This window comes from Maylandia zebra, linkage group LG2 (assembly GCF_041146795.1).
Source record: "Maylandia zebra isolate NMK-2024a linkage group LG2, Mzebra_GT3a, whole genome shotgun sequence".
NCBI classification, from domain to species: domain Eukaryota; kingdom Metazoa; phylum Chordata; class Actinopteri; order Cichliformes; family Cichlidae; genus Maylandia; species Maylandia zebra.
In genome coordinates this window covers 43,810,476-43,833,952 of record NC_135168.1, presented here as the reverse complement: position 1 = coordinate 43,833,952, position 23,477 = coordinate 43,810,476, and the positions used below count along the sequence as shown (strand labels likewise).

Sequence of the window (23,477 nt, the reverse complement as noted above, 5' to 3'; positions counted from 1 at the left end):
AGAGGTCCCATGACTGGGGCCTGATGGGTCAGAGCTGGTTTAGAGAGGGAGCGAAGGGGACTTGCACAATATTAGACATTTACTTTTAATCTTGTAGCTGTCAGTATTGGTATATCAGCAAAAATACTGAGCTCTGTACTGTTTTTTTCCCCCCATTTGTATTCAATGACAAGACAATTTCCGCTCTTGCTGATCAATAAAGCCCAATTTGATCTGGTTCAGTTCATCTGGTTCATCAGTTTAACTTAACCATTTACCATCCTGAGACAGCAAAAGGTTTAACATAAATAAATAAATATATAAATGAACTGTCATGAAAAGGCCACAAGCCAGCGCCGGTCAGCATGGACATCATCCATTTACTCCAATTGGGTATTGATTTGGACGGGTACCAATTCCAGTATTAAATCATTAATAAAAGGAAATGTTAACAGCATGCCAGAGTCACTCAATTATTTACATTTTGCCGTGAAACATTAATGCTGAACGTCATGATTTTAGGCTTGGAAACAAATCGACGGACAGCGGTTAATAGCGATGTAAATCTCAGTAGATGTAAGCCACAGTGCTGTAATAAAGACGATAAAGGTCGGATTTAAAAAAAATAAATACAGAATCAGAGATCATCAAAGTAGGCATGTTAGATGTGACGGTATAATAGCCCCAGGACAGCAGACATATTACTGAGATACATGAAGCAGAGTTTTGCCACAGGGAACCGACCCAGTGCCTTGAACGTGAGCGTGCAATCACTCAGTGGTAAACTGAACAAAGTGCCACCAGGGAAATAACGTCACTCCTGATCAAAACTGTGGGTAGTTACAACCCCCAAGGTCATACTGCTGGGGTTTTATATTTAACAGTACAGAATACACTGACTGCATATTGCACAGTCTAACAAGGACGGAGTAAAGTTTGAAGGAAAATATATTACATCAACAATTAAAAGAAAAGAAAAGACTGCATGTAATATTAACCTACTAAGACCTGAACTCTTCCACAGCATGCATTTTTAATTTCTCTTTGATATTTGGGCGTATTGGGCCCGATGAATGTAAAAACAAAGAATTACCAGATTTTTTTTTTTTACCTTAATTTTGTTTTTAAGAAAATAAGAGCCACATATGAGGATATTTGTTTAAAATTTCGATAGAACAGTAGCAGTATAATGTCCTCGTAAGTGGATATCAGGCCCATGTAGAGCAAAATTGAGTATTTTGGTCTAAATAACCCAAAACGTGATGTCCACATATGTGGACGCCAGGTCCTAGGAGGTTAATGGAGTTGGAAAGCCAACAGAAGATTGTAGCTCTGCAGTTCTTCCCATCCATGTGAAACCACTCAGAGCCTTTCATGTGATTGTTGCGGTCATGCTTTGCTCTGATAATCCCGCCTTCTCAGCGCCACGCAGAAGACAGACAAAGTTACTGGTAGAAAGCTGAGTGTTTACCAGCTAAAGGCTCAGATGTTTCCCACCCTGCTGACTAAAGGTGAACCAGAAGAAGAGGGAATTTTGGAGCTAAACTCATCAGTTGGCCAGAAATCAAGTAAATGCTCATGTTGCTTGGTGTGTTTCTTTAATACACTCTATTCACCCAGTAAGTTTTTTGTTCATTTCTTCAAACTTGTTGCTGTGCCCTCAGTGTGACCTGGAAAAATATGTTAATTCTAAAAAAGCAGACTTGTTGTTTTCCGGTAAATCTAATTAGCTTTATACAAATTCCCCACTGAGCCTCAACTTAATAAAGGTCTGCTAGAAAAGCCTCCACTTTAAACAGTTAATATTCAGTGGGATAACATCTAATACCCTATGTGTTGTTTTAAAGCAGGCTCTAGGATCATACTTTTTAATAATGTGTTTTATTTACCCAATAGTAGCATCAGCAACCCGATGGCACAGCTTAGTCAACATTGCTGATACAAGACTAAAAGCTGCTTTAACATTAATCTGTCTGGAGCAATTCTTTGAGTTCAATTAGGGCTACAGAAGTGTTAACAAAAGACACATGCTGTGCAGAGCGCACTGGCATTAACATATCTTTTAACACATGTGCTGCTGAAATTTTAACAAATCCTTGGCTGAGTTTGAGGATTTGGAACAGCTAAATGTAGTTTTGGAGGTGAAAGCAGGGTCTCTTGATAGGTTGAATGATGCCTGTAGCAGATTTCAGGGAAATGAAGAATGCTGCCATTCAGGCATGGGGATGATACTAATGTCTGCCAGGCTGAGGATGCACATCTGTTCCCAGGTTTTAGATTTGAATGTTTTTTTCCTGTAATTTCCCAGTCTAAAGTGTTTTTTTTCCTCCAACCCCTTGGTTTATTGTGCTTTTCAAATGGGGGGTTATATAAGCAGCGCTCCCCTAGTGCTTTCAGATGGGTGAATAAGAGGAGATCAAAAGGGAGGCGATAGAGGAAGAGTGTCTGCTGCCTTCACCTCGTCTTTATTCTCGCCACATTCTGCCAATGCAGTTCCTTCTAACTGCATGACTTGCCCTGGATTCTCTTTCTCTCTGCCTCTCTAGGACATTACACTTTAATCTCATGTTCTGTGCTTCTCTCTCTCTCTCTCTCTTTCTCCCCCTTTGCCTGTCACTGGCCTCTTTGCCTGTCACTCCCTCTCCTTGTTCCCCTTCCATCACTTCATCCATCCATCTATCCATCTCTCCCTTTCTTCTTTAATCCCATGTTCAACTGCTCTGGCCCCGAGAATCTCATTCTAATCTGGCTGTCTCGATATGACTGCTAATCCCGTACTGTACATGCACATGGGTGTGCATGCGCAGATGTACGTTTATGTTTGCACCCAGTTAGAGATGTTAGTTAGTTTTAATGAGACGAGTTACATGACGCAACATTTTGATTGTGTGTTTTAGTCTGCTTGGTGTCCTGCGCATCATGGAGCATCAAAGCACAGAGAGCCTTGAGAGACACTGAGTGTGTGTGTGTGTGGGGGGGGGGGGGGGGGGGTGAAGGAGATGTAGACGTTGTCATGTAAGAAGGGCATGCCTGTTGGGAGACTTGGCCTTTCTGAAACACACACACACACACACACACACACACACACACACACACACACACACACACACACACACACACACACACACACACACACATAAGCGCAGACACACACACAACAGCTCACATGGGGAATGCAGGGAGGGAACAGGAAAGAGCGATAGGAGGGATGAGAGAAAACATACAAGCGGGAATTCTTTCTCTTTACAAAGTAATCTATGGCTTTAATCTCCCTCTGCCTGTTAACTCTCCGAAGCCCTGCTTCTCAAATCTCGGACTTTTTTTCTACTTGTCTGCAAAAAGCTTGGTCCAGCAGGTAGCTGCACAGATGAACACACACGCAAACACACATTTATATAAACGAGGGCAGGCGTACGTATTTGCAACACGGAGGGAGTCTAAAGCTGGTTGGCATCAACATGTAACCACGATGACAGACTGACAGCACTGAACGAAGCGTTTCCTCTGCAAACGCAGTCACCAACACGAACCACATCATACCTTTTGTTGCCCCTTTTTCCGCCTCTCTGGTGCTCGCTCCCCTCAGGGCATCCTTGTCCTATCATCCCCCTCAAGTTAACAGATTATTTCTGGGTGTCCGGTAAGTCCCGGCCAGCGGTCTCTACAGCCGGGGCGAGCGCGCCGCAGAGGAACGGGGACGCTCGGTCTGTCCGCACCGAAGCTCCGCGATGTGCACGAGTTATCTCCCACCCTGTTGTTTCACTCTGAGCTCCGCTGTGGTTAATGTGTTTGGAGTGTGTGTGTGTGTGTATGTGGAAGAGAGAGAGAGAGAGAGAGTGTGTGTGTGTGCCAGAGAGGGGCTAACCTCGAATAAAGTCCAGTTTTTCCCTCTCCAGCGTCCTTTCGCTCTCACTTATCGCTGTCAGCCAACAACCAAACGTCAACTTCGCTACTTCAACTCCAAAACGGCATGTCATAACGTTAATACTACACAGTCTCTTCCTCTCTCTCTCTCACTCTTTCTCCTCAAAAGAGGTCCGTGTCTCTCCCTCAGCGCAAAACAGCGGCAATAGGTGCGACTAATCTCTATTTCCACCTCGCTTTGTCCCCCAAGTCCTCAGGGCGCCTCCGTCTTTTTAAATAAACCAACTGTGTTCAGTAACGGTTTGACAGGTGTCGCCTCCAGCGCACGTTGTGTCCTCCTCCTCCTTCGCCTCCTCTTCTTCATCATCTAGAGCCGAGACTGCGCGTGATGTTGTTTTCTGTTGGGGTGTGTGTGTGTGTGTGTGTGTGTGTGTGTGTGTGTGTGTGTGTGTGTGTGTGTGTGGAGGGGGGGGTACTCTTTACAGCGTACAGCGGCTCTCTGAGCTCCGTTACAGGGGTTCAGGAGGTCGCAACGGTCCAGCAATTACCGACAACTCACCACGCATTAGAGTGACAGGTGCACAGACACACACCCACGCACACACCCATACACTCACACACAGGCTACACAAAGCACCGGAGACTTTAGCTGTTGGGGCTTTGGGGGCCCCCTTAGATGGAAAATGAGTGGATTAAAGCCCTCGAGGTAAGGAAGGAGAAAGGTTTCTCACACTTGAGAAAATGAAGTAATACATATTATTTATATAAGTCTGAGTTTTAATTTGACCCTAATCATAAACATAGAGTCACTGGCATCATTGTGTGTCAGGACGAGTCAAAGGCAGGGGTCCTTGAGGCATAATGACTGTGAATCAGCTCGGGGTTAAATTGATTCTGATGTGTTTTCTGACTCTGTGACCAGTGAGTTTTATTTCCCTAAGAGGCACACCTCACAATTAATTTGCATTTATTACCTTTGCGCTGTTTGCTCACTGAGGAGTCGCCACAGCTTAGGCTTTTATTGAATGCGAACACAGCAATTTTAAATGTTGCTTTCCCTGACAGAAGTTGGTCATGCCAGACCGAGGTGCAAACATTGGCACACCTCTGTCCTCTTCAATCACGCACCCACCCACACACTCTGCAGCTCATTTGCACACAGAGCATCTGTACAGGGCCTGTGTGGGCCCCTTGGGGCTCCAGGTGCAGGTGCAGCTACACCACCAGCACCCTCTGGCGCTGTTCCAGAGGTGCGGTAGTAGGACTTAGTCTGATTCATTTTGAAAGACTCTCATAGTCAGACTCACGGAAACAATCAGAGGGACTGGGGCAGATTTCCCTAGCAGTTATTTTATCTGCTTAAAAAATGTTATTTTAGAGTGTGTCTGCTCTAATCTACCACTGTGTCATACTGTATATTTGACCCACACAGTGCAACCCTGAAAAACGTCTTGATTTCCATAATACTATTATTATATGTTTTTAATGTCATCTCGTGAGACTGTGTACCCGAACACTGACGTTCTTAATCAATACACGAGTCCATCACAGTGAGCCATTGCTAACCAAACCTTGACACCCATCATGGCCACACAAACACCAAAAAAACCCAATTTTACCCTCACATTAGTAAAAGTCTAATCATAACATAAGTACTACTAAATTAATTATTTGGAAAAGTGTAAGTTGTGTTTTTCTGCCTGTGAGAACAAAACCGTTTACAATCAAAATCTCTGTGCAGGAGGCGCTAACAGAAACCAATCAGGAAATGAGCAAACGAACGTGCCGTGAAACTATCAGTTGCTAGGGAACAATGAGTATTCCCTGACCGATTGCAAGTGGTTACTGGACGTTACTGGCTGTTGCTGTTGAATTGATTTCTAACCCATATTCATGTAGGCCAAAAGACCGGTCAGTGACCTCATGGTTACCACTGGTATTTTGTATTCCAGACCAGTTGTTAAATGATTGCAGGAGGTTGCTGATTGTCGCTAAAAGAAAGACCTATATGGTCCTGCATCGGAAACCTTGTGATTGCAGCATAATTTGTATTGAAGATGCCAACTTGTCTGCAAACAGTTGCCAAGTGGTTGTGAAAGTACAATGCAAACTGCAAATGGACGATATTTGCCTTCAAAGTAAATGTTTGGCATTTTGAAACACATTGATGTAATAAGGTACAACTTTTATTTTGAATGCAAAGTGTTTCAGTCGAGTGTTTGCAGACCTGTCGGCGTCTTTAATGGAAACCATGAGCAGTTGCCAAGTTGCAATCTGATATGCAACCAAAGCAGCTATACCCGAGAACAACTGTCAATCGCCCACAATCAGTCGACTTATTAGATGACACACATTTATCGTAGAAACCAGAGGTTGTCAGAGGATCACCGACTGGTCTCTAGGCTTGTGTGGCTGAATTTGTGTAGACCCCTGAAGGTATTTATCCATAATAGATATTATAGCGTCATCATAATCTAGCAACCATATATCAGCAGGCTTTAGCATTTATGCACTTGTAACACTTTATAAAACAGTTGATCATTCTAATTCAATTACATCTAATTTAGCAAATATTATTAAATACTTCATATGTCTAAATTGTCATGCTTACAGTGTCAGTATCACTTACATCATGTGATATGATAATTTATGAAGTCAAGTGTACTATAATTATGGAGTGTAGCAGTCTCTAGTAATGGTCGTACTTATATATTCCTTCTGTTTGTGCTCTAAATGAGGCAGTGGGACGTGATGCTGGATAATTATTGCTTAGCTATTTAAGTAGTCTGGTACTATAATAATGCTAACATTTGACATTTTATGCAGTTTTATTTATTTTTCCACATATAGTATAAGCAAAATATTAGGATAAAGGAAAGTGTACAATATTGTAAGTCCACTTGTGGATAGACGCGTTGTGTATGTTTGAAACATCCACATTTAGCAATCCAGTTCTATATATTCTTCCCCCTGTCTTAATACAACAGGGTAATGTTGACTGATTTATCATTCTCATTCTGTTTTATATTGTCATATAAAGGAGCTTGAACCTGACTTGAGAACCTGAAGTACAATACAGTTCAGTTCAGTTCATCCTGCTATATTTACAAAGATTACCCTTGATTTTATTGATCTACATCAGGGTGTTTCTTATTGTGTTTTTTTCCCTCCCATTTTTGTTGAAAATGTTCTTAAATAGAGGGAACTTATTACAATCAGGTTACTATTTTTTCTGTTTGTATTATGGCATTTGTAATAAGAAAAATTGAGTTATTCCTGCAGGAACTATTACTGTGTCTGTGTTAAATCACTGTAATTTATGGTGGATTTATCCCTCGTGGTATCTGTTTAACACCCCCGTTCAGGCAATTATTGTCTTAAGTAAAAGTAGGTTAAAGGATTAGCTGCATGTTCCCCTTCAAATATTAAAAAAACAAAAAAGTTGTAGCCACAAATGGCAAACAAAATGGCCCAGATTATACCAAAACAAATGATACACAATCATTTCAACTCACTGATATGTAGATTTAGCATGATTGATGAAATTGCTCTCTGCATAATAAAAATTGCATTAGCAGCTGCTTAATGCTTAATACTTAAAATCTGAATATTATCTATATTTACCAGTGCAATTTCTGCACCAATAATTGTTGGTTTGTTGTGCAATATTGTGGTCATTCTGCACTGGCTTAGCCAATCAATACTTAAATGCTCATCTCTGATTGTTTAGACCACAAAAAGCAAAACAAACCACTCTTCTTCTTCAGGCTTCCCTCAGTCTCATTGTACAGACTTTGCATTGCCTCCTGCGTGACACATTTGCATGTTGGTTATATTCAGAATGGGTTCCCTGTATGTTCATGCTAATAGCAGTGATGGCAAGCTCAGTAATTTTCTGAGAGCACTACTAAAGATGATATCAGCCTGTCAAGTCAGACAAAGCCTTGAGCCAGTATTATCTACTGTGCAATAATTTTAATCTAAAGGGGACCATAATTTATAAAAAATAACATTGTGCTGTATTACATAAGATTTGACACTAGTGAATGACACGAGAAACACGTGAGCAAAGTGTTTGCTGAGGTTGTATATAAGAAGTTGGGAAGCTTTTCATAGACCTCTAGTATCGCCCCTGCTGGCCATTAGAAAAAATAATATTTAAGGCATTTCCACATTGGCCTCACTTTTCAGTAAGAGGCTACATCTCTTCAGTAGAGATTAAAATATAAAATATTGAATTTAGTAATTAAGCATTTATGGTATAAAATAGTGTAAAATGATAACAAATGGCTTTGTGCAAACTGGAAAAAGCCCAAATTTATGATTTACTTGCACAGTCTCACCAGAAGCAAGAAAGCAAAACTGGATCAACAGATGTTCTCTTAATTAATTCAAAGATCATTTTAGAATGATAAAATATAAATATTTTGCCAAGCATGCAATGCACTCTCTATGGTAAAGGCAAAAAAAGAGCTTTCTCTGCATCATTTATCTTCGCCTGTTGTTAATGTTGCCTCACTGATTGCAGGCATTTGAATTTCTACTATAAAGTTGTTGAGGAAGTACGCGGGCTGTTGCCAGCCGTTATAGTAACTGTAGTCGGTGGAGGATTTACGACAAAAAAATGTAAAGTACCCTTAAATACTTCTACCCTTCAGCTGGCCATTTCCCCAATGCATTACTGCTCATTTGCATAAAGTTGAACTCTGGTCAACTTCCTCCGTTTCCAAGTAGTCTGAGAAACCTGCTCTTGTCACGCTTCATCTTATCATTAATTTAAAGTTACCAGCTGCTTCATGTCATATCGCCACTGCAAGTGTGAACTATGGTAAGAATGCACAAGCAATTAGCAGTGTTGGGATCCTCACTTATAAATCTATGTTAACACTACATCAGTGCGTACAAATGCACATTTTGGAGTAAGGTGTTTGTTACACACAGGTGGGAACAAGACTTTGTGAAGCTTAAAAACATATTTCTAGTAAGTAAGGTTTGCCAAGAGGCCAAGGAAAGCCTATAAAGCAGCGTAAACACAGGTGCAAGAAAAGGAAACACAATAACACTATTTCTTTTAACCCAGTTTGCTTGCATTACTTGTTTAACTCAGTTTAGGTTATAGTCCACCTGTACTGATGCTCAGGGTGGAGCAGGACAAGTTAAAAAAATAGATTATTAACGATTACTTAATACAACAGTTGGAGTGTTTGTCATTAAAGGCAAATCCTCTTATGTTATTAATTACAAGATCAGATTGTTTTATGTTAAATTTGTCTTCCTCGGTTTAAAAGGTGATGGTAAAGAATCAAATCTGCATTTATCCTGCAACGTAGCTCAGGCTTTGTCCTCTCTGACACAGGGACAGCAGCAAACTGATTGACATTCTCAAGTGGTCCAAATAAATGATGGCTAGAAATTAAATGACTGAAAGCGCTATAATGGTGTTTAGGACAAGTGGGTAGGAGAGAGAGGCAAGCGGGAGAGGGAGGAATACACAAACAGGTTGCACTGGGGCCTGGGGAATAGGAGGGAGAAGCCAGGGAGAAAGGAGAAAAAAAACTAAAATAAGATGGAAGGCCATTTAAAGGAAAGACACACACTGGCAAAGCTGGTTTAACACAGGGCTACAAAGTAAATGTTACCCTGTTTTCATCATTATCATCATTGCCTCCGATTTCTAACACAGTCCCACAGAGAGAGAGAAACATTCACACACACTCATAAACGCGCAGGTGATTAAACACAGTGAGCCAAACACAAAACGAGAGCCCATTGCCTCTCCTTAGTCTCACTCTTACAGCCAAATTCTTTCACCACCACCTCCTCTCTCTGGCCAGGTTTTAAGGCATGTAGCTCCTGTCCTTCACTGATGCATCAATCAGGCCTCTTTCTCCCCCTTTCTCTGATTACTTACCTCCCAAGAAAGAAGAAGAACTACACTCCATCTTGTTGTTTTATGTTCCCGGCAAATTTAGCCCTGTGTCTCCCTTCTCCACCCTCAGGTCTCTTTCACTTTGTCTCTGTCTCTCTCACTCACTCACCTCCATCATCCCCTCCCTCCCTCACGCTCTCTCCCCCCTCCTCCCCGAGCCTTTCCTCTGTCCCCTGACACCTCGCACTCCCCTCCTCCACCCCATTCTCCACTCCCTCCCTGTCAACCCTCCCTCCTCCCGTCTCTTTCCTTCTGTATGTAGTTGTATAACTTATCACCCTGATCCCTTTCGTGTGCGATAATTGGTGTGTCTCTGCAGCAGATGCCAGCGCGTGTTATTTGGCGGCTAAGCATTAGCTCTTCCAATTAGTCATCTAATACCAGTAAGAAAAAGAAACTCTTGGCCTCTGCGCTTTCAGCACCACAGGAGCAGAGAATTGTGTGTGTGTGTGTGTGTGTTTGTGTTTGCTCATGCAACAACTGTGGCCAGCTCGTGCACACACAGTTACACTGTATCCACATACGACCGGGCAGAGGGTACATGTGGGTTTTAACAGATGGCGAAACACTTTCCCTCGAGTATCGACATTACTCTCTCTCTTTCGCCCTTACTCCTCCTAATTAACTAGGTTTCAGTAACAAACCTTTGGGCTTTGCCATCACCATGGTTACCCAAACACTGACTGTCTGGATTTGTATATGTGTGTATCTGTGACTGCTTGAAAGGGTGGTGTATGCGCATGCACGTCTTGGTGTTCAAACCCCTTTTCCTCCTGCACCCTTCTGCGTATGTGTGCCTGTGTGCTTCCACGTATGTGAGCGTGTGTGTGTCCACGTCTCTGCAACTGCGTGATTGTGCATGCACATGGGTATTTTGGTTGCTTTGATGCCTTTGTTCCCCCCACAAGGGAAAACAAAGGCATCAGACCAGAGGCTGGTTCAGACTCAAGCACCTATGTATCTACACAGAGAATAACAGGATTATATGGGATAACTGAAAATGTGTCAAAGATTTATACATTTATACATTTTTCATGTAAGACTATCTTAATAATTATATAATTCAATGAATAAAGATTACAAGTTGAGATTTTTTTTAAATGGTGAGATGAAATGAAAATCATTTTTGCATTTGTGACAGGAAGGTACAAGGTGAATTTGAATTTGAACTTGGCTCCCCTTCTTTGAAAGGCAAAAATAAAATGGAAATAGGATGTTGGAGTGCATATTTTACATCTTCAGCTACCTGGGCAGTCGGTACAGTGTAGCTCTCCATGCATTGCCCACGTGTCATATATTACCTACAAAATAGCAATTCTGTGATACTCGGTGTAGATAATTAATCAGCATCCTTGTATACTTGAAGAATAAGATAGCACTTTCCCTGCACTGTGGTGTCACAGTGTGCGTATATGTATTATTATTATTAGTCAGTTGGAATAATGTGTCTGATTAATGTGTCTGATCTAACTTGCTCTCTAATTTGCTTTCCCCTGCTGTCCACCACGTCCCCCCTGTGAAGTTCTTATGCTTCACTATAACTTAGTTAACTTCCATTGATGTTAATCTCATTTTATTTTGAAAGGCACCACCTTAAGGAATTGGTAGTGGGATCCATTTTTAGCATGGTCTCTGTGTTTTTAATAAAAGTGTTCATATTGCCAGAGTACTGAAAACGTATCTCAAAATGAAGTGATATGTAATATCACTTCATCTTTTCCTGCGCGCTGTTCCAAATATTTTGCCAAGAACGTTAACAGATACAGGTAGGTCCACAGGTTTTTGGCCAAATAATAAAAATAAAAAGATTAATTTTTACCCCAGTTACTTTCAAACCTCTGAAAAATCAGATATATGACAATGCCAGTGAGTGCAACACTTTTGTCACACTCCTTGCACTTCAGTCAGAAACTCATTGTATGATTTAAAAATGCACAGTGGTGGATTACAGAGAGAAAACTCAAGAAAAATATGCCACTGTCCACAAACTTATGGACCTAACTGAGCAGAGTATCCTGATCCACAGATGAACTCCTGACTGCAGCTGGTAGTCCTTGTTCTGCTCTGAAGCCTCCGTGAGCTTGAGCATTTTAACCACTTTTCCACCTGCCACAGGTTCTCATTAGAGTGTCCCTGCAGCTTGCAATGGATCTCTGAGGCAGAACATGGGCTACTGTCACCAGCTGCAGTCAAAGACTGTCGATGGAGCTGAATGATATTGAAAACCTCCACATCAGTGATCTGACTAACGAGTCAGCCAGTCAGGAAAACACAAGGCAGGGAAGGCTGGGGCTAGCTAGGGGATTCTCCAATAGTGGACTGATCGTGGATGGAACCTTTTTCTTGGAGTCTTGATGCATTCAAGTTGATTCTGTTCATCTGGACGCTGGTTTGAGCGTGGAGTCAAGGAGGCCATTTACGTGAAAAGGGAAAGACCATCTCTGAATCGAGGAGGGGCCCTAAGGGTACATCTTTCGCCATCTTACAATGCTGTGATTGCAGAAATTCCCCAACTCTCTGTGAATGGTACTCATGGCCATTGATCAGTGGTCTTTGATCAGTGGGTTTTGGTCAGTGGTTGTTGATCAATGGTCATGCAAATTTGCATAATTAAGATTAAGGAACTGACCTCCCAGCCCATTGTTCCTTCAGTGGGCTGGTTTCAGTCATTATGCAAATGTACTGTTTATGAGATCGGGGAAACCTGCAGTCAGCTGAGACTGAAGAAGTCACTTGGATGAGTGACGAAACGTTTCTCCCACAAAACGCTACGTCCAGATGAACAGAATCAACTTTTGGAGACTTTTTCTTGGAGGTATTTAAATATGCTAAAATGAGTTGCCAGTTACACTCTGACTAGTCTGCCCCACTAAAGTCTCTATGTTGGGAAATTCTGCTTTGCAGCCGATACTGAAGCAGAGAAATATGCTATAACTTTGAAGGAAGGATAAGAAATCAGCCCCATATAAGTATTCAGCGTATTTTTCAGGTGGTGCAGTGAAGTAAAGGCTAATAAATAAACAAAACAAAACACTGCTATACTTTAAATATCTTTCAAATGAATTAGGTCATACAGAGTGTTGTCTGTTCATGTCTGAAGGCAGCAGTTTTTATACTGGTCATCAGCTTCCTCTGGGCTGCATCAGCCTGCCCCCACGATCTCTCTCCAAGAACTCTTTGTCTGCTTTTGTGTGTCTTTGTCATCTTGTAGCTTCACACACGAACAGTGACGGAAGAGGGAAGGGGGAAAAAAAAGAAGTGCTTGAAAGAAAAATACACATCCAGCCTACTCTTTTCCCTGTACGGACATAACTCGCTGCTATCTGAAATGGTAGTGACTGCCATCTTATTAGTACTTTTTTTTTTTTTTTTTTTTAAATTTCTCAAACAGACATTATCATGTGGGAGTAAGACATTTCTGTCAGCTCTAATAGAGCAGCCGACACAAATCTCAGCAATCTAAAACATCAGGTTTTAGTGTCATTCCCTCAGAAAGAAAGAGGACTTAGTGCACACAAATAACAGCCGTAGGGTTCCAGAGGGTAATGGAGTAATTAAACACGTTGTCATCGTTGCATTGTTTCTCTCGACTGCCGGAATTTCATTATCACTCTCTGTGTTTACTGTGTCTTATTGTGATTAATGGAAATGTTTGGACATTACCTGACACTGATGTAGCCAAGGCATGCGGCAGGAGAGGAGGTGAATAATTTGCTTCCAAAAATCGTTAAGTTACAACTGGTCCCATTTGACATGCCTAAACACTCTAAATCTGTTTTTACAGCTACTAATGCAGTCATTAGCGATGAAGTAGCAATGGGATTTGCACTTCTTTGATGACACTGGGTGTGTTTTGGATTCTATAGATTGACACATGGTGACACCTACCAGTTCAAACTTGTTTTTACTCGGTGGCTCAGCTGTTTAGCTTTCTGTCCTCCCAGAAAGCTAAACAGCTAAAGTTCTCTGGAGCTAAAGAGGTAAAGGATAAGAACAGAAAAACTATTTAAGAAGAATGCTTGCTATTGGCCAGATTAGTCCAGAATTATGTTGAATACAAAATTAAAATAGTTGTTTTAAAAATCTGTGATGGAAGAGTTTAAAAAAAATGTGGTCAACATGTCAGACCGGATACTTGTTTAAAACTCAGTTTCACAGTAATATGTATTCCACACTCATTCTGCAGTGCATGATTATTATTTGCTGTTAAACTATATCTGTCATCGTATCCACACTTGATGCAGACAAAGTAATATCTATAGTTAGGTGTAATAGGGTTTGGTTCCCGTAACTGTCAGTGTCAGTTTCCTAGCAACCAATTTACCCATTACTAAAGTTAGACAGTCAGAAAGACGATTTTTAAAGTCTGTAAAATATCACGCTTTCATATGCTGAATTTATCAAATTACAATGTGTGAAACAAATCTCTCATAATGATGCTCATTTTGCCTTTTATTTGATAGCTGCAGATAGCCAACAGGAAATGTGGGAAAGACAGCAGGAAATGTGATGCAGTGAAAGGTACACCTGGTTGGGAGTTGACCTGGAACATTGTGCTGTTTTGCATTGCACTTTAAAGTTTTTGTTGACCCGCAGTGTTGTCGTCTCTTTGCTTTTGGCTACAGCTGGCAGATCTACAATGCAGTTGTGCTTTGGTGAAGATAGTACAGCATTTAGCTGCTATACAGTTAGGTAATTAACCATGGATTGGTTAGAGATTAAAACAAAGGTAACGTCAGTAAATATTGGTCTTGGATTCAAAAGGGTGGAAACGGACAAATTATAGGTGATTACTTTGCTCGGTAACTGCTCTGTGTCTTGCTAACAAGTTCACCAAATCAGCCTAAAACAAGTGCTGTAACAAGTTTCCACTGTGGGTAAACAAAATCAGTTATTCCAGCAAATCCTGATGTCACAGTCGGGCTCACCAGTTCACTTCAGCACCAGTAAAACACCGATAACTGTAGTTTTGGTCCAGTTCTCCCTGTCAGAGCTGCAGTCTGTCTCCTTCAGGCAGATTTGTTTTTCTTTAGAAAGGAAGCTTTTCACTACTCAGGAGTCCTGGCTTCAAATGGCCCGGGGCATGTTAGTCGACACAGACGAGTACTAACAAGACCTAGTGTGTGATATAAGCCTTATGTACAGCCTGCAGCTAATCAGCACATGATGAACGGGTGACTTAATGGAGACGATTTATCTGTCGGAGGTTTTCCATCTGAACGAGCTTTATTCAGGTTCATCATTCGATCTATCAGCTCTTAGACAAGCTGTGCACCTGAGACAGTTTCACACTGTCACATTAAACTCCTTTTTTTTCCTAAGAAGACTTGATAGAGAGTAGAGAGAGTCACTTTGGGAGATCTTAGTGAGACATATACAGGGAAGTGTGCTGTGTTTAAAGGGTGAAATTAAGTGGTATTTACAATTAATGAGGCAATGGGGGGTGGTGAAAACGGCGAAGACTAGAGAATCCTCGAGAAGGAAAGACATCTGTGGGATTTAGCTTCTCTTCCTCGCTCTCTTAAAAACCAGCTTGCTTCATGTACAGTCTCAGTGCGTACCCAGTTGGCACAATGCCTCCTGGCAAGGATTAGCTAAAATGAGAGCTGTCCCCTGTGTGTTCATACGTAACTTTGAAACTGTCCCTCGCAGAACGATTATGTGCTTATCAGATTATCCTAACATGTTCACAGCAACCAAAATAGGATGCATGAGCATAGGGGGAAAAAGAAGAAACTTGATTTGTATGAGTTTATGGTACGGTTTCCTGGAAGCGCTGCAGATGTCCTCAGGCTAACACTGCTGAGTCCACACGTTCATGGATATGCGGGTGAGAAAAACACTTGGGTATCACATATGTCAAAAGCAGCCACAGCCAGCATTATCACCCTGCCAGCAATTTACACTTACAAGCATGTGCAGTGACTTGATTCGAGTAGGGAATGATTTGGAGCATACTGGCCACTCATAGATACTAGTATTTATTCAGCATTTACCTTGCTGCAAAAAGAGCTCATTATATTCTTACTTTGTTTAAGTTACAGTCACCTCCTTGTTATCCAGGTTGGAAGTCGCTGTATGGTCTCCTTTTTCATCAGTGAAACACAAACTGAACCACATTACCTGTTTATTTTTTGTCACAGGGTAGCTTATTATTCTTTGGACTGTAGCCTCAGCGTGAGTTTATTTATTAGCTTCGCGGGCCGTGAAGTTACTCGTTCATATTGTGCTGTGCTTCTCAGCCCTCGCTGACGGGACTCCGAGCCTGCTGGTTCTCATTCTATCCGTCTAATCAGGGACCGAGTTACACCTGCGATGCCACGTGGATGCAATTAACTGACTGGCTGGGAGATAGTAGCAGCACTGTAAGCCCTGAAAACACAAACTGAGAGCCACTCGTGTGAAGAATTGCTGACACCAATAAACCTTTTTTTTCCCCCCCAGAAGGACAAATATCAAAACACCTTCCCCCCCCCCCCCTTATTTTTCTATCTTCACCTAAATGAAGATTCATTTAAATATAGAACTAGGAATTAAAATTAGAATTACTGTTGAACAAGTAGCTGAATGAATTAATTCAAACTGAAGCTTGATACTCACTGTGATGACTGTGAGGTTGTTCAGATCACCAATCATGAGGTGAAGCATAAACCGATCAAAGACTCTTGTTTGCACACAGAAGCCTGTTTATAATGTCAGCAAAGCACTTGTGCAACACGTTAGCAATGTAGCTAGTCATGCTTGTGTTATTTTGTAACGTTTTTGGTTGTAGTATCAACTTGGTGTTAGATTTATGCACAAACTGTAACTCATTTGTAGTTTTTGAAGTTTCCAGTGTTACTTTAAAGGGTATTTCTTCATTTCTTAATAGCATTGTCATTATTGTACTAATGAAAATGGATATTATATGAGCTCTGTCTTACTGTCACTTTGAATGAAGATGTGCTGTACACTTCAATGCACTGAAATATCCGGTTCTTCCATTTCCAAACTTGTAGAATGAAAACTGAACCAGTCGTCCACAAGCAGGAAATGGAGACAGTTTGCCTTTAAAGTATCAGTTGCACCTCTTGAAACAAACAGCATTTAGGCAGGGTTATTGAAGAAAAAGCTCTCCTGCATTAATATACACTCATCACCCTCTTTATTAGATACAAGTTGCTAGAACTGGCTTGAACCTTGTTTTTCCTTCAGACCTGCCTTCATTCGTCATTAGAGCAGGGCGATATGACCAAAAATATTTATCACGATATACATTTTAAATTTTGCTATAACGATATAACTGACGATATAATTGGCACTAGACAAAATACTTTACAACTCCACAACTTTATTAGTGCAAAAAACCCCATCAATGTATTTTCACTTAAACAAGCAGCTGTTTTTTATGTGCATTAAAGTTATATAAAAATTTAACAGTGCAAATGCAAAATCCTTGCTGACAGTTTAACCAAAAAGCATTTCCAGTGGAAACTGGCTGACATATCCTCAGCATAACCATGTATAATATCCACAAAACTTAAAAAGAGGTTATACACATAATACGGTAATATCATGTTGAAGCACAGTACGTATCACTCAGCGAGGCTCCTGCCTACGATAGCCGTAATGCTCCGACAATCCATCAAGTGGTGCAGGTTCGTAGCTTAGCAAAGTCGTACTAAAACATTTGACAGATTTCCGAGTGCCGTGTACGACATAAAATCATTTCGAGGTCAGTAAACACAACCAGAATTCATACATAAGGCACACGGGATTCTAAGTTTTTTCAGAAAAATCAAAGGATTGATTTTAAGTGTGCTGTATTTTCCAAAAACATGGTAATATCGACGGCCCGCTAGCATGCACTACCAAAAATAGTGCTTTGTTGTGTATCTGACGGACGAAAGTTAAACCAGTTCCACACCACTGAAGCTGCAGCATTTTTACAAACCAATTCTGGTTCATCCGTTTCATTCAACAATCCGCTTTCGCCCTTCTCATTCTGCGTCGCCGCCATGCTTTTTCCGCCATGTGTGTATGAAAACAAAGGCACTGCGCATGCGTGTTTTACCCATAATCTATTGCGATATTTCATTTTCTTATCGTTGCCCAACATTATACCGGTATTACTGTGAACGGTATGATATGTTCCGGCCCTATTTGTCATGACATAGATCCAAAAAGATGCACAGCACTACACACTTGCTTCAGATTTGTTAGCTGCACATTCATGATACAAATCTCCCATTGTACCACAAATGAAAGCTCTATTGAATTGAGATCTGGTGATATGAGATTTGTGACATAGTGTGTTATCTTCTGGAAGTAGCCATCAGATGATGTGTGGTAAAGGAATGAACATGGTAAAAAGGGGCCCAAAACATGAAAATTCCCCCCACACCATTACAGTCCTACTACCAACCTGAACCGTTGATATAAGGCAGGACTACTGGTGTGCTTTGACGATGTTTACACCAAATTCTGACCTTACCATATGAATGTTGGCGCAGAAATATTGACTCATCAGATCAGGCAACATTTTTTCAGTCTTCTCTTGACCAGCTTTGGTGAGCCTGTGCAAACTGTGCCCTCAGTTTTCCTGTTCTTGGCACATCCCACTTTTCAGTTATTTATTTGTAAAAAATGTTTGGAATCATGTATGATTTTCGTTCCACTGCTCACGTGTACACCACTTTGTGTTGGTTTTTCACGTGGAATTCCAATAAAATTGATTCATGTTTGTGGCTGTAATGTGACAAAATGTGGGAAAGTTCAAGGGGGCTGAATACTTTTGCAAGCCACTGTAAGTGGCTATTGTAGCTCATCTGTTTCAAGGTTTGATGTTAATAGATGCTCTACTGCATCTTCCTTCCCTATTCTGATGCTCAGTTTGAACTTCAAAAGGTTATCTTGACCATATCTACATGCCCTAAATGCACTGATTTTTCTGCCATGTGATTGGCTAATTAGATATTTGTATTAATGAGCAGTTGATCAGTTGTTCCTAATGAAGTGCGTAGTGAATGTACATTTTCATTAGGACCAGTTGGACACTAAAGTAGGAAATGTCTCCATGAAATGTACTACTGTGCACAGAATATGTTCTAAAACCAAAATGAGGTGTTTTAAATCATAGTGAAAAGTTATGCAGAGGTAAGGCAGAGAAAGCAAGTGTTAAAACTACTTCCTGTTGGATGAGGTGCCATCAAATGTATTGTTTGTTTGGGCTTCAGTTTGACATTTAGGGGTAATCGGTTTACAATTAAAATAACTGAATAATCATAATGGGAAAAAATGAAATCTGCTCATTGTAGTAATTGGAGTTTTATATCACCTGGATGTAATGAGAACGTGATTGCACTATTCATCACAGACCTGTGTAACATTTTATATTAGATGTGATGAGGGCTGCAACTCATGGGTATTTTTGTTATTGATCTGTTCAGGTATTTATTCAGTTTAACAAATAGCAATCACAGGTTGGTATGGTCCAAAAAATTAAAAGACATCTTCTTGTTCTTATTTCAGTCCAACCCTCAAATATTATTTGCAGTTTAAAATAGAAATCTAATAGCTAAGTGTAATACTTAGCTGTTTATCTGGCTAAATACATAGCCATAAATTGAAAAGACATTCTCGCCATATATACACTACAGACATTTTTGCTTAATTTAATTAGTTTTGTGTCCTCCGACTTTTGAATTATTGCTTGCTGTGACAGTTTAAGCCTTATTAATTACGCTTCAGTTGTATTCACAATCATTTCTTTTTTCTTGTCTCTCTTTTAGCCAACAACACTCTGCTCGGTGGAGGTGGAGGTAAGTTACCACCTGTCTGATCCTTTGGTCGTCTATGTTTGTGTGCCTGCCAAGATACGTGCAGGCCTCAGCTGTTATTAATGGCATGGCTTTGTGGTGCAAATGGTCGTCTGTGGACACCAAATAATTTAAAATTGTCGCACTTCTTTTAATCAGATGATGCAGTGCAATTTACGAGCCAAAAAGAGCGAGCGAGCGTGCGTGCGTGTGTGTTGGTGTACGTGTTTGCGAGTGTTTTATGCCCCATGTGTGGTGTCTGTCTATATTTTTCTTTGTGTAAGGTAGCAGGTAGCTCTTTGTTGTGGCAGGTGTTCAAGGTGCTTTTGCATGCAGCTCGTGAGGGTGTGTGCCTATGTCTGTGTGTGTGTCTGTGCTTTTTACGTGTTTGCAGGTGTGAAGTCAATAGTTCGTAATTTATGGGTGTGGAGTGCTGTGGAAATAAACATTTTTCAGTGTATTGTTGACTCAGTGCTTTGCTGCGGGTGTGTGATGTTTGACGTCCGTGGGTAATCGATACTTGCAATAAATCTGTATTGCTAATGCAGTAGCCAGATTCACTAAAACATGTGCGCACGCACCTTACTCAACTTGTGTGTGTGTGTGTGTGTTTGTTAATGCTTGCAAATTTGGGTGCTGGTGCATTTGCCTGTGGTCGTTTTCTTTGTCTTCATTTGGCCAAACAGCTTTAGCCTTTCAGCCCGGCTCGCTCACACTGCCGTTTTTAACCTTCCTATTTGTATGTTAGTCTGCATGCAGCCTTTTTCTTTGCAGTCTCTGTGGTGAAGTATCAAGTGGTGCACCTGCATGTCTGTATATTCGCGTGTATGTGCATTCGTATGTCAGCTTACAACCGTGCATCTGCTTGCCTGAAATGATCTACTGAAGTCCTGAGTGTCCATATGCACACATACACGACACACACACACACGGGCTCCACCTTAACTGATAAACACCAGCTGAGGCTCAAGCCACAAAAATGGATGCCACACTCTTCCTGTTGCCACACACACACACACATGCAGTCAAGCACCTCGAGATCTACAGCGTCGTTTGATGTTGTCCTGAGGTCTCTGATGGCTTTACAAAGACAGATGGTTTCTAGAGAGCCCTCGAACATGTGAATGCGTCACACTGGGTGCATTAGTGCCCGTGTAAAGCATGTTTATGTTGATCACTGTGGTTTAGTTAATGTTTTTATTCAGTTAAATTTAACCACAGCAGCTGTTTTCATTGTAAACATTTCCACCGACCAGCTGAACGAGCCAACATTAAGAGCCACCATCTGAATCTGTCTATTCTCTCTTTCTGTGCCACTCTGCACCATTTCCCCCCCCTTGCTCAGTTGATTTCCCTCATTTCTTATTGTATGTATTTTTCTGTCTCCATCTCCCTTTTCAGCTCTGTCCTTTGGGGTTTGCTAAGGCAGATAGAGCCTGGAGTAGGTGTTAATTAGAGATAGGTAAGGGTAGTGACAAGAGGAAGAATGGAACAAACAAGAGAGAGGGAGGGAAACGATGCTTAGAGAAAGAAGACGAGAAAGACGAGAGCGATGACGGCCACTTGGGATCGACAGATGCAAGCGGAGGGCCAAGTGGGGAAAAAACACACACACAAAAATCATTTACTATACATCTACATTTGCCAGGATCACACTCTGCACTGAGTAACCATGCATTCATTCATTCAGCTTTAGTGAGTTGTTTTTTCCATCAAAGGTGAGGCAACAAAAGGTCTTTACGGTTCTTTACCTCTCAGTCTCAAGGGTACCTGGGTAAATGTCATTCAGTTAGATCAAACGCACACCTGTCGACATTGTTTTTCGCACTTCAATCTGGAGGAGTGCTGAGCTGATGCAGTGCATCAACAACAAACTCAAGGGCAGGAAATTAAACTTTTTTTATGTCCACTGGCTGCTGTTGCTCATTTATTCCTGAGCTTATCTGCTATTTCAACATTTCACTGCTTTGATTGATTTTCTAAATGGAACAGAAAGCCAAGATGATAGAGGTTTAGTCAGCCAGACAGTTACCATTATCTTTGTATAAACATTTATTCATGTAGACATGAACATATATCAGTTTAATCTCTGAATGGATGCTGTTAAAATTGTTAGAGCCAACACAGATTCTTCTTCTAGGTCACCATATGTCAGTGCGTACCTTTGGGATGAATGGCACGCTAAAGTGTTTTTTCACTGGCATGTGGCCTCCAAGAAGTATCAGCTTTCACTGATACAGCGTGCAGCTGTTTTCTGCATTTCAAGACATTGTAAACAATCTTTAAGGATGAAAACTACAGTTTCCTTATTCATTTAGCAGGGTAGCCATGGGGTTTTAAGTGCAGTTTAACACATAAGTCAGCAGTTCGTGAACAGTGTTGTCACTCAACAGTAATTTCATAGCTTTGATACTATATTTTCAGAGCATTTTCATTCCATGGGGGGAATTTATTTCCTTATCTATGAGCATTCTGCCTTCATTCTGATTTCAACTGCACACCTGTGAAGTTTCCCGACTGGACTGTACACCTTTATGCTCACCGTTGTGGCCCTTTTGAACAGCGACAAATACTGAAAGTGACTTTAATCACTGTATCACTTTGCTTCCTGTTATAATTTTTTCCACTTCTGTATCAGTGATAATGCAGAGGATTTTTTTTGAGTGGGGACATCTGTTGTTCAGGAGGAGACTGCCGCAAGTCCAGGAAACATTGAGTGCCAGTATGAATGGTGACCAAGCTGTGACGACGACACAGCGGGCATGCAACACAATAAATTACCTTAAAAGGGGATTTAGGTGATGTAGGAGAGACGAGCCGTGATGTAGTGACAAGATTATATAGCTTTAAAATTATATAGCACTCTTCTATATATTTGAGCATTCAGAACAACTTGTATTGCATGGCACACTGGCTTCCTTTTTCAGCTCTGAAGATTGCACGTTGGTCACCCACCACACTTCTATTACAATAAGCAGTAAAGAAAATTGGTATCACAAGAACCAAACCCCTGAAACGAAGTTTGTGAACCCAGACGCAGGTTGCCTGGTTGGTAATTTTCCTGTTACATGCAGAGCAATCACAGAAGCCAGCAAAAAAACACTTTTCAAGTAAAAATCGTCTATGAGCAAAATATTAAGATAGAAATTGAGATCTGGAATTCAGCTTTAAGCACTTGTCAAACCAAATCATGTGATCATACATTCAAAACCCTCACTTGCTGTGATGTTCCGGTTTCATAATAACAAGTTACTGATCAAACAGAGACACAGTTACAGACACACAGACAGTTGCTGTCAGAGATCCTGCTCTGGGTCTGTAGGGACAGATTGCACAGGATGTGAGCCAGCCACAAAGACACTGCCGGCTTATGATTGGTTTAGGTTTTAAGACAGTGCACAATAGATGAGCACAGTCCCAATTAAAATTTCATCCACTTGCATTTTTTCATTTCGATGGGGAAACACGAAAGAAAATGTTGCACAGCTAAAAAATTCAGGCTGAAATTGCATGAGATGACATCTGTAATCAATCCTCAAGAACAACGATGGAGTTTGAAACCCGGTACTGGAAGTCTCTCGGCTCTCGTCCTTGTGTATCTGCAGCCCTTTTTGGGTTTTTTTTTTTTGCTTTCTCCTTGTCTGGATGGGGAGAAAAATACAGGCGGAGAAGAATAGGCTTGTCTGCTTGGCTTTCAGAACAAATGAACAGGAGAGCATGTATTGTGAATGAAGGGAGAGAGTTTTGGAGCATGGAGATGAGACTAGAGACAAAGAGCACTTAGTGTACCTTCCGCATGCAGACAGTGCTGTCAGCCGCATACATAAATTCATCTGTTTCACTGCTGTTAGCAACACTCATATATGCGTGTGCGTGCGTGCGTGTCTGTGTGCGCAAGAGTTCACGGT

General features: G+C 41.2%; 2 protein-coding genes across 6 annotated transcripts in view; one reads left to right on the top strand and one right to left on the bottom strand.

Annotated features, from left to right (window-relative positions):
- The window catches only part of flrt1b (fibronectin leucine rich transmembrane protein 1b), a 37,607-nt gene extending 27,781 nt beyond the window's left edge, over positions 1-9,826 (bottom strand). Inside the window, exon 1 of one of the 3 annotated variants that reach the window (XM_076874737.1) lies at positions 9,755-9,826. The gene's annotated coding sequence lies outside the window, so the exon portion shown is untranslated. Of the gene's footprint in view, positions 1-3,519; positions 4,227-9,754 lie in introns of those variants that run through there. The other 2 variants (XM_076874729.1, XM_076874733.1) reach the window with 2 other exon arrangements.
- Positions 1-23,477, top strand: part of macrod1 (mono-ADP ribosylhydrolase 1) — a 147,492-nt gene that overhangs the window by 62,481 nt on the left and 61,534 nt on the right. For all 3 annotated transcript variants that reach the window (XM_004545570.5, XM_023154821.3, XM_023154822.3), the window contains exon 4: positions 19,543-19,572. In XM_004545570.5, the coding sequence (XP_004545627.1) occupies positions 19,543-19,572 (30 nt within the window). The remainder of the gene's footprint in view (positions 1-19,542; positions 19,573-23,477) is intronic.